The 11,768-nt window shown below is 48.9% G+C and overlaps 1 protein-coding gene across 2 annotated transcripts in view; it reads right to left on the bottom strand.

Moving 5' to 3' along the window:
* Positions 1–5,953, bottom strand: part of Gata4 (GATA binding protein 4) — a 42,775-nt gene extending 36,822 nt beyond the window's left edge. For both annotated transcript variants that reach the window (XM_031362246.1, XM_031362245.1), the window contains exon 1: positions 5,202–5,953. In XM_031362246.1, coding sequence (XP_031218106.1) covers positions 5,202–5,814 — 613 coding nt within the window. In that variant the 5' untranslated portion in view covers positions 5,815–5,953. The remainder of the gene's footprint in view (positions 1–5,201) is intronic.
* Positions 5,954–11,768: the final 5,815 nt, after the last annotated feature.

Raw genomic sequence — 11,768 nt, forward strand, 5'->3', positions numbered from 1 at the left:
ATTTGGAGTCAAAAGTTCAGTGTCAAGGGCTATCTGCTCTGTAATTTGACTGGTTTACCAATGACTATCCACAAAGCCTGTACCAATGAACATTCCCACCCACAGGTATCAGACAGAGTTCCTGTCCCCCACACCTCACAGTGTATTTGTCTTCTTAGTACATTTAAAGAGGGGGGAAAATAAATAACAGGGAAGGGAACAGAAGAAGCCGTATCTACAACTGTCTCCTGAGCATAGTCTACCAGCAAATGTGGCCTGACCTTTTCATGGGACACAAACGGGCAAGTGACAGGTGTCACTAGAGGCAGAGACACACCCTAGGCTACCCCAACACACCTTCTTTATTTAATTGGTTCTCCACTTAGCACCACAAACCAGTCCCCACTTTGATTGGCCTGTTCGGGGTGGTAACCGGAAAATTAAACAACTTTGATTTCCTTAAGGCTAACAAATTGTTCTTGAGCCTAACAGGCTACCTCAGGGATCACAGAGTTCCCTGTCTAAGCAAACTAGCTCTGAAAGCAACTGGCCTAACTGATAAAGCCGGCCCCCAAAGACCCAACAAACACTACAGCATTTTCCGCTGACCTCAGTCTTCCACTCTCTGACCACCTTGACTGCCCGACTCCACCTGACCAGAGATGGAGGAATGATTTTTGCTTTTTGGGTTGTTTCCATGGTGCCCAGCAATGCGCACATTTGTTTCCTTCTGTTATTCTCACTGAGCCCTCAAACAACTCCATATTTTCCTCCAAACCCTCTAAGAATAGTAGGATTACTTATCTCTTTAAGACACAAAAGAATCACTCTTTCTTACTAAGCTATATTTCTTAGGCGTGCCAGTAACAACTACAAGTAATGCCACATTTCAAGGTCTCTTTTTTATATCTAATCTCTTTCAGTCTCCTCTTTCTTCCTTTTGTTTTCTTTTTTTTGGTTTTTAGGTCTACACAAGCCTTAATGAGCACAAAATTGACTAGACTGTGATGTGTCTTACACACAATAAAAGTCTCCTACTTTAAGAATATATCTCTTGGGGCTGGAGAGATGGCTCAGCGGTTAAAAGCACCGATTGTTCTTCCAGAGTTCCTGAGTTCAAATCACAGCAACCACATGAAGGCTCACAACCATCTGTAATGGAACCTGATGCCCTTTTCTGGTGTGTCTGAGGACAGCTACAGCTACTATAGTATACTCATAAAGTAAATAAATCTAAAAAAAAAAAAAGAAAACAGAAAAATGAATATATCTCAGGATGGAGAGATGGCTCAGCAGTTTAGAGCACTTGTTGCTCTTGCAGAGGTTTGAGTTCCACACGATGGTTTACAACCACACTTAACTCTAGTTCCAGACCATCGAGTACCTTTTTCTTGCTTCTGCCCTGCACTCCTGGCACCAGACACTTATGACACACATGTACAGGAAGAACACTTATACATATAAAATAAATAAATCTAAAAACAGTTTGTTTTTTTTTAAGAGTACGCCTCCATGAATTTAGCCAAATGTCTACAGGATCCCCACGGCACTGTGTTCTTTAAAAAGAGATGGCCATTTTTCTCTGCTGCTGCAGGAATGTTAGTTACAACTCACACACACAGCTCTGAAAATGCAAGAACTGCTTGGCTAGCTGTCTTGGCAGGGGTGCATGCAGCCTGCATGGAAGCTGGACCTCCAGAGCCCATTCAAACACAAAGACAAGCCATGATCCTGGCTGCACTTTGTGACAGCCGCAGCCACACACTCCAGTATTCTTAACCCTAGCACCTGTTCACCGAGAGCAGCCCAGCCTCAGAGCTCAGCTGTCTGCAGAGGTCCCAGGTTTCCAGAGCCCTCGCCAGTTCTGCTCACTCTTCTTTGAGACTCTCTATTTCTCTGCTTTTTTTCTTTTCTAAGCAGGGGAACTGCTATGGAGCTCAGACTAGCCCTGAGCGATCCATTCTCCTGCCTCAGCCTCCTGAGTGCTGGGTCACAGGTGTAGGTCACCACACCCAGTTCTAATTTGTTTCTTAAAGGACACAGGTAGTTGTTCGGTGTGGTTTGACCAGGGCAGGGCAGAGTCCTGGGGCAATTACCTCCCAGATCTCTACTCAAATATTTGCTACTTGCCCAGCATGTGCCAGGCACCTATGTATGAGTAAGACTCTGTACCTGCCTCAGTAAGGTCACAGAATTCCATTATTGTGCCCAATTAATTCTTCTAACAATTGCTTCAGGGTCCTGGGTCTGTGGAACTTGGAATGAACTAAAGTTCACATATATTACAGTCAGGGAAGAATAATTTATCTCTTGCCAAGTTCAGGTATTTTCACATGCCTCTGTTGGTTTTTATCATTTTTATTTTTATTTACTTTTTTTTTTTTTTTGCCTTATTCCAATAGTCAGCCCAAGAACTTGCTAGATGTTAGCTATTAATACCAAAACGGTCCAACCTCATTTGCTTATTTTTCCTCAACACAAACTAAAAATATTTCAGACTTAGGAATCAGTCTCTGAGATTTACCTTTGGAGCTGAACCTGTTATTAAAGCAAAACACAAGCTATATTGTACCATTCCGCAGTCCTACACATGCGTTGGGGAAGTGAGCCTGTGTTTCTCTCTTTCGTGTTATAACAACTAGGTCCAGGTTCTTCCCTGTGGCACCTTAGGTGGACACTTCCGGGATTTCAGAGGGAAGTTCCTCTCCTGCTTTCTCAGCTTGGCTCTCAGCTCATCTCCCCTTACCTTACCACAAGGCATTAAAAAATTTTCATATCTAATTAGAGTAACTATTTATTTATACATTTTCATATCTAACTAGGGTAACCAACTATCCCTGCTCAATTGACTGTCCCAGGTTTAATACTAAAATTTCCAAGTCCTAAGGAAGTCCTTTAGTCCCAGAAAAAGTAGAAAAGATAATAAAAGAGCTATCATTTATAAAAGAGCAATTACTAGACATCACACAGATTACCAAAGTCATCTAAGAGAAGGTGAACTGAACTGACGCCAGCCTACAGAATATGAAATGAGATGGACAGAGAGGTAGGCCACTTGCCCAAGGTCACATGGCACTGAGGTTTGGTGGCTCCAAAATGCCTATGATCACACCAGCATGCTATATGCTGTTTTCGACCTCAGTGGTCATAGCATCTATCCAAAGGGGATCTCTCAATAAGCCCAGAGAATCTGTTCTCTTTATCCTTCAGTCACGTGGTACCATCAGCTAGTATGATGGCTGATTCTCACTAAAGCTACCAAGCATTACTAATGTCCAAGGATAGGCAGGCAATAAAAAAGCATGTAGGAAGGGAGCCGCTGAGACTATCTCTTACTGGTAGATCCAATCTATGTCAGAGACTGTTCAATCTTCTGTCCTAGGGCAGGGCTGGAGAAGAAAACACCTTCACATACAGCACTTTTAACTGGAGCAATGCCACCAGATCACCAGATCCTCCTGAGGGCTATGTAATTAAAACCCAAACCAAACCAACCAAACAAAAATACCCAAGTGTATCTCTCAAACACATGGAAGCATGACCACAGATTCTCGACATGCCTGGTTCTGACCCTAGATGCTCCCTCAGGACAGTCCCAGATCACCTCTTTAAAGACTTGGCAGAGGGAGGGCCTCATGTGCTGACTTGTAGGGCAGACATGAGAGCCCAACACACAGGCTCTCAAGGAGAGAGGAGATGTACCTGTTTTGTTTGCTGTGTGTGGATCCTAGAATTTGGGGAACTTTCTTCAGGCCCATGCTCACATGTACACTCACACAGTGTCACTTTGTTTTGGTTTTATACTGAATACAGGAATGTCTTCCTCAGTTTTGGATGGTGACTTCACTCTTTGCTGTATCTAAACACTAAAGTCTGACTCTAGGATTTTTTTTTTTTTTTAAATTAGACTGGGTCTGCTATGTATTCCAGGCTCTTCTCCCCATCTCTGGAATTACAGTCATGGGGCATCACACCCAGTTATTCCTTTTTATTTTAAGCTAGGAGTTGGGTTGAGTTGGAGGGAACTCAGCTACTAAGGATGCAGTTCAACACCCCTCAGGCTCACTTCCAGCCTCAACCAGATGGAAACTACCACCCTGCTCTGTGCTCCTTTCTCTGGGTGCTGTCTACTTGGCCCTGCAGGGGAGGAGGACATTGGTAGCCACAAACCCAGCCCTGGCGCCACTTCCACTGTTAATCAGTTTACCTGGGATGTATGTTTGGCTAGAACCCTCTCTTGAGGGACCTTCCATGGCCACCCAGGGAGTGGCAAGGGATAGACTTTACTCTTCAAAGTGACAGCAAATGCAAAAGGATTTAGCACTTAGTAGGTAGTCAATAAACATTAACTTTGTTTCTTAAGTCTGTGCTTCCTCCCTTCCCCTAGAGCCAGCTTCATCCAAACTGCACCTCCAATCCGGTCCAGAAATTCTACAGAAATAGGGTCTTCGACAGCCACTTTCCTTTCTTTGCCTTGGCCCCAGTGGCTAGGGCCCCTCTGAAAGTTAGTTCAGGGTGTAGATTGTGTAAGTGGGCAAGTTACAGTCCCTCCAGTCTGGCATTGATGAGAATACTGGCCACTGTTAAATTAATCTGGCTTTCCTGAGAAGAGGCAGTCCTACAAGTCTCCATTTAATCCAGGCATTATAAAAAAAGCTCCTCTGCACTGTCCCCAGACACTGACCTAAAGTCTCTGACCAGGGAGTGGCACCATGAGACCCCAGAGTGTGCCTGAGGACTCTCAAGGCTAGGCTCCCGTTTAACCCACCTCTGGCGGTCTCCTTTGCTGATCTCCTCATTATTTCCGGCGTGAAAACCCCCTACAGGAAAGTCATCTGCCACCCCGAGGGATCCTCTAACCTGGCTGCCAAATGGCTCAGGTCTCAAGTTTGTTGAGGTCTCAGAGGAAGGGATGGAGGAAGTAGGGGCTGAATCCCAGATATCAGATCCCAGACTGCTCCAGCTGACCCTAGAGAACCCAATACCTTCTACTGTCACCGGTAGCCTGATCAGACCAGACCACTCATTTACAGAAGGGCTTCGCTTGAGTGTTGGTGGCCAGGTTACTCATCACCACTGTGGCCCACCACCACTTGGAGTCTCGGACTTCCAGGCTGGCTTCCTGGGAGGTTCCTTGCATCAAAGATGTTCCCCAACCTTAAGAAAATTGGGGAACTTGAATGCCCCAGACTGGGCTTAAATCAAGGTCCTTTGGTACTCACCGAGGTTGGGGTGTCTTGCAGGATTGGCCCGTCCGGGCAGGCTGTGCAGGACTGGGCTGTCGAAGGGGCCGGCGGAGGCTGCAGCGGCGGCGGCCCAAGATGCGCCCACGTCGGCCATGTAGGCTGGGTAGGGGCTGGAGTAGGAGCCCGCGAAGCCGGGACGCCCGTACTGCTCTCGGCCGGCCAGGCCAGCGCCCGCCGCCCCGCCGCCACTGCTGTAGGCTGCAGCTTCCCGGGCTGCGGCAGCGGCGGCGGCAGCCGCCAGGGACCCAGTAGTTCCTGGGAAGGAGAAGCGAGGGGACACGGGCGGCGGGGTGTAGGCGGCTCCCTCGGCTCCAGCCTGGCTCCAGCCGGGGCTACCCTGTTGGGTCCCGGGTCCAGCACCCGACGGGCCGGCCCCGGAGCTGCCACCCGAGGTGGCTCCAGACGCAGCAGCACTGCCTCCGCCCTGCAGGTAGGACAGGCCCAGCACAGAGGACGGCACCCGCGGAGTGGGCACGTAGACCGGCGAGGACGCGGTGCCCGCGCTGTGCATGAAGGCGCCAGGTCCACCCGCTTCATAGGCACCGGGCGGGGGGCCGTGGTTGGCGGCCATGGCCAGGCTTTGGTACATGGCCCCCGAGCTCTGAGCTTCGGTGCGCTCTCCCTTTACTTGCAAGTCAAAGAGCCCACGCGGGCGCGAGGCAGACCAAAGCGACAAGAATTAGAATGCAAGTGTCCAGAACTGTCTTAAAAAAAACGGAAATAAAAAAAAAAAAAAAAAAAAAAAAAAAAAAAAAAACCAAAACAAAACCAAAAAACAACCCAAAAAAAACTAATAGGCCCAAATCGCTCAAAATATAGACAAATTAAATCCAGCATCAGAGAGCAGCGATCTCTAGCCTATGGCTTGCTCAGGAAAAAAAAAATTCCCAAATTGGATTTGTGGTTGCTTCAGAAACTGTGCGGGAGGGCGGACTCTACTCCAGGGCCCAGAGGGTGGAGGTGCCCAGATGCAGTCGAGGCTGGGCTCGAACACCCTGAGCAGGCCTTCGGATCACCCACCGGCTAGAGATGCCTAGTCCTTGCTTTCTGCCCGCTACACACCCAGGCGCAGCTGCTAGCTCCAGTGCGGCTCCAGCGAAGAAGGACAAAGAGGGCCCGTCCCTTCGAGGCGGCAGTCCTGTAGGAGAAAAGGCAACAAGTGTGAGAGAAGTTCACCACACTGTTTTCCCTGCACAGCAAATGAAACCACCCTTCTCTTGCCTGGCTTTGGCGGGTCACACAGTAAGCGGCAGCCTTTGTTTGGTCCAGGAGGGAGAGCTGAGTCTCCAGTATGAAGTTCCTGGTTGAGATCTGGACTTTAATTTTAATTTTAATTCTTCACCAAGCACTGTTTTTTTTTTTGTTTTGTTTTGTTTTTGTTTCTGTTTTTTTTGTCAGAGTATTCTGTAAATACAAGGTTTTGAGCTCAGAAGAATGGTACGGACTCAAAAGATCTCTATTGTTTTTTGTTTGTTTGTTTGTTTGTTTGTTTTTGTTTTAATTGTTTCTCCACCTTTCCTCAAACATTTTCTTGACCAAACAAGAACTGTAGTTTGGGCGGGGGCGATGACAAACTTTATAAAAACCAGCAACCCCGAGAACGTTTTGTTTGTAATCTTTAAACAAAAAACAAAACAAAACAAAAAAAACCCCGAACACCTAGAGGTAGAATCTAAATGTTTATAAATGAGCAAGTGTTAGTGAAACCATAAAGAGGATTGTGAAACTCCTTAATCGGACCGTGCACCATGTGGGTGTCAAATCAGACAAGCCACACGTTTCTGCAAATAGTTACATTTTAAACACTTTGCAGACTGTATATGGGGACCAGAAAAGCAGGCGGGTTGAGCAAGGTCACTTTACAGAACTCAGGAAAGCACTCTAGCTCCCTAGATGGCTTTTTCCTGTGGAATTGAAAATCCACCCAAATCAGAATTGATTCTCCGTGCTTGACAGCATCCTTCCTGGCGTCCTGTGTTTTGGCATTATCAGAGAATATGGTGTGTGTGTGTGTGTGTGTGTGTGTGTGTTTGTGTGTGTGTGTGAAAGAGAGAGAGAGAGAGAGAGAGAGAGAGAGAGACCTCTATTTTCCTAACACACCTGTTATGTTCCAATCCTTTCTCTCTGCACCTCTATTAAGTAAAGGTGTCTACATTCATTATTTCACTGAAGACGGAACTGCAATATAGGTGAAACTTGTTGAAGATCAAAGAACACTTGAAGTGGGGCACTGGAGGGCCTTGAGTATTTGAAATTCCCCTTAAGAGCAGGCCGTTACTTTTGATTGGTTTCTGTTTTAGTGAATGATGTGTCTGCAATAATACTAAATGAACTAAATACAAACCCCGGGTCTGTCCACTTCCTGAATAAATAACTTTAGACACCTCAGTCCCTCATCTGTAAAGTGCAAATATTATAGGTGCTTTACAGTCATTGGAGGGTTATGGCTGCATCATCATGTAATACACACAAAACATTCATAACCAGATCTTAGAAGCCTTGTACAACAGGCAAACAAGATTCAACACAACAGCCATTAGAGCAGATCTACAGTTTATAACGCAAGAGAGGAACTGGGATGTAATTTATGCTTACAATAAATCATCATCTTTATTACTTTAAAATTCTGGAACTTGGCATTTAATATATACACTAATGTTCCCCCTATCTTTGCATCATCTCTAGCAATAATGGAATTGTGACAAAGTATGTACTCACATGGTGACTGATAAATTGTTTTATGTTTACTTTTTCAAAATATGCAATAAACAATTGGCTTGGTGGTTGAGTATTTCCTTCTAGCAACACAATAAACTGTCAGCTTGGTGGTTGGATATTTCCTTTTGGCAAATTTGGCTGGAAATACAAGAAATTTGACCTGAGATCACAACTCTTCCCTTTCAAAAGAAAGGCACAAAGCTTAAAACTTCCTGGAAATCTCTGGACTTTCGATAAGCAACGAAGCAGATTTACATTGATTTAAAAATCCTATCATTCAATTTGTAAGTCAAAAATTAGTTGGCCTAATTAGTTGCTCTTTCTGTAATATCAACTCAGGAAGTTATTTTTATTTTTAAGTTTTCTTTTCTCGACTAACAGCAGTTAAGAGATTTAGAATTCCAGAATCTAACTTACAGTATACGTTAATGTACAAGCTTGAAAAAATGCACGCACTAAATCCGTTTGGGATCTCAGGTTTGTGTGAGGAAGCTCTCTGACGTTCCAAATGGGTGATGCTTTAACCTGCTGTTGGATTTCTAGAACAATAGAAGGTGGAGAAGGTATCCCTCTTTTCTCCAAAGGCCAGAAACCATTCTCTTAGCTGGATTCTTGCCTATCTGTGATCTGGGGCCCAGTAACCTCCATATTTTCACATAAGTCTACTCCAGTCTGGTCTAGACTTTTCTCTGTCTTCCAGATCACCCTATGAACTTCACCCCAAGTTCCCAAACAGAGAGAAAATTCTTTCTCTTTTCGTGATTTAGTCCACAGCTCTTTGGGAACTGTTTTTGAGAGTCAGGAAAATGCACCGCGCGCGGGAATGCGTCTTTTTACAGGTCTTTCTTTCCTTTAGGCTCCCGCGGGTCTCTCTGGTCCCGCCATGCTGAGAATGGTCACTAACCAAGTTATACACTAGCCTTCAGTAATGACTCTTGGCCAACCTCCCCAAGCAACTTTTCTTTCTTCGAATGTCCGAAGCGTCCTTCCTGGCTGCCTTCCTTTTCCAAAGGTACAGGAAACAAATCGAGGTGCTTCCCAGCAGCGAGGCCTTGTTTCCCCAGGTCCTCTACCGCCTTGGGTCCCTTACTATCCTCTTCCTTTCAACCGAAAAGCCCCTCTTTCTTTCCACCTGGTGAAAGTTTACCCCCAGGCATCTCTCTCCCAGGAGTAACAACTGCCTACTCTCTCCCAGGCCACATCCAGGCGTAGAATATGTGGATCAGGGGAGCCAGAGGTGACTACCCAGGGATATCCCTGATGTCCGCCTGGGTTTCGGCCCTGGGCCGCTTTCTCCTGGAAAGCGGTGTATGTGGGTAGTATTCAGCAGTGCTTAGCACACACAATGCCTGAGCCCTTAGAGGAGTTTGAAGAGGTTGGCTAGAAAGCTGAAGCGATCGCAAGCCTCTCAGCTTATCTCCGAGCGCCTCCAGCCCTCCCTCAGGTCCCAAGGCTGCCACCCACAGCCACTCTGCATTCCCTACGTCGCAGGCTGGAGACTCTATCCTGTCTGCACCCCAAAGTGTGGGCTAAGCATCTCGTCCCGGGTCAGTCGATCGGAGACATTACTCGGGCCCTGGCCAGTGGGATGCAAGGCAGAACTAGAGAATCTGCAAACAGGACGCATTAAAAGGATTCAAGTTCCCTCCCAAACAATCCAAACGCACCTCTCCGGCACCCATCGGCTTTTGCTCCTAATCAGTCTCACTCGATTTAAAGTCCTCGCTAGGCCAAAGTCAAAAGCGGAGCAGTTTTTAGCCAATCTGGGGACACCGGAGTGACCGGCGTCTCCTTTCCCGGCTACCAACTACCTCCCTATTCCAGGCAAACTAGGGCGGCGGACCTGTGAGTTTCTCCTGCCCGGGAAAAGAGCGGGGAGTCGGGGCACCCTACCTGGCCAGCTCCAGTTTCCCAGAGAGCCGGCGCGATCCCCGTGAGCCCGCGGAGCTGCAGCGGCGGCGGAGCCTGGGGCGGCCACTCTGCGGGCCTCCGTCTTGTCCCTTGCTCCCGGCGCGGTTCCTCGGGCCCCCGGGTGGCGATCGCCTGCGCTGACTGGCCTAAGGGAGTCACGTGCAAGGGCGGGGGCGGGGGAGCGCGGACCCGGCAGCACCTCCGCCCGGCGCCCGCCCGCGGGACTCTTCCCAAAGCTCCCCCAGCAGCCAAAGTCCACGCGCCGCTGATCTCGGGGAACGAAAGCGCTCGGGACCGGCGCTCCGCTCTGCCCTCCGTGCAGCCCTGAGTCCTTGCGGTTTGCTGCTCTGCCGAGGATCGTGTTTATTCTGAGTTTCTTCTCTTTCCTCCCCACTCTCAGTGGTCCACAGCCAGCCGCCGTGTTCAAGGGGCGGGGCTGGTTGAGGAGAAGGTGACCTCGCACGCTGGGCTCATGGTCGCCTGTGTGGCACTGGGTCACCCGGGGTGCCTTGCTAGTTTCAGCTCTACAGGGCCCTTGAAATGAGCTCGGGAGAGGGTCAGGGGGCACTAAACCCTGAACTGGCCCTTAAGGTCGGTGCCTAGAGATGCAAGCACGCTTTTCTCCTTCCCACGAGCCGGTGGAGACTGCAAGGCGCCGAGAACCCGCCACCAGCCCAGGAGTTTATGTATTCATACCAAAACGCGCACCCCTCGCCGCCGACACTGCTTCCCACTCCTGCGGCCTCCCTTCCCTTCTCATTTGTCCCTGTTCTCCCTGTAGCCCTCACCGGCTGGGGTCCAATCAAAAGGACGAAGTGGGGGTTGGGAGCCTGGTCTCTAAGGTTAGAGCCCATCCAAGGACCGTAGTTCCTTCCCCAGAGTGGGGGTAGGGAGGGTGCCAGACCTTAGTTTGGAGTCGGCGTCAGGGCCTGTAGGCTCTGGCGCAGTGGGGCCGTGAGGGGAGAGTCCCTCAGACAGGTCTAAAGGTTAATAGAGCAATCACAGGGCCCTATTACCGCGTAAAAATAACCCATCGATTACCACAGCCTTCAGCTGCAGATAACAGCTCTCTGGTGGCTCTCGCGCTTTGGGTTAAACTTTTTTTTTTTTTCTTTTAAGGCCGCATTTCTCTCCCCAGCGCCGGTTTCCAATACAAGATTAGAGGGGTCAGGAGGGGGCTGGAATACCACCCGGTAAGAACCTTGCGCTGCCTGAGAAGGCTCGGGATGGCACCGGCTCCCGCAGTTCGAGGATTGACAGCAGACTGCCATTGGCCTACCGGTGCAAAAGCAACCCAGGCGCTAGGAACAGGCTGGGACGCGGAGCGGATTGAAAGGGAAAACCCGTGGGACTTTGGCCAACCCGTGGGGATCTCAGGAAAATCCCAGAGGAAGGACTGAGCGCGGCTGCGCGGGGCGGGGGGCGGGGGGAATTCTCTTTTCCAAACCAAAGGGCCGAGGTCCAGAGCGGCTCTAGAGGACGAGAGAAAACTGAGGCCGTCAGCGGTGCTGAGCTGCTGAAGGCACTCTGGCTTGATTTACCGACGTAGCCACGGGTGCCGTCAGTTTGAGCCCTTTGGCGCCCCGGAAACTGGGGCCCCATGACTAGGGTCCCTTCTCCAGCCCTCCCCGCTACCCACCCACCCCCACGTCCTAACAATGCTAGTCAGAACCAGGGGCTGCAGGTTCGAGATCTGATAAAGTTTTACGGGTTGGTATTCTGGGGATTTCAGAGGCCATTGCTGGACATCAACGAACCCTCCCCTCCACTCTCCTCGAGCAAACTCGCATCTGAGACTCTCGTGTCTGATGAATGCATACAAAGGCTTGGCCCTTGCTTTAGTTTACAAGAAACCCTCAGCTAACGAAGCCAAAGGCCCACGGCCAAAGATATTCTCTCTCTCTCTCTCTCTCT

Source organism: Mastomys coucha, unplaced genomic scaffold, assembly GCF_008632895.1.
Source record: "Mastomys coucha isolate ucsf_1 unplaced genomic scaffold, UCSF_Mcou_1 pScaffold9, whole genome shotgun sequence".
Lineage (NCBI taxonomy): Eukaryota > Metazoa > Chordata > Mammalia > Rodentia > Muridae > Mastomys > Mastomys coucha.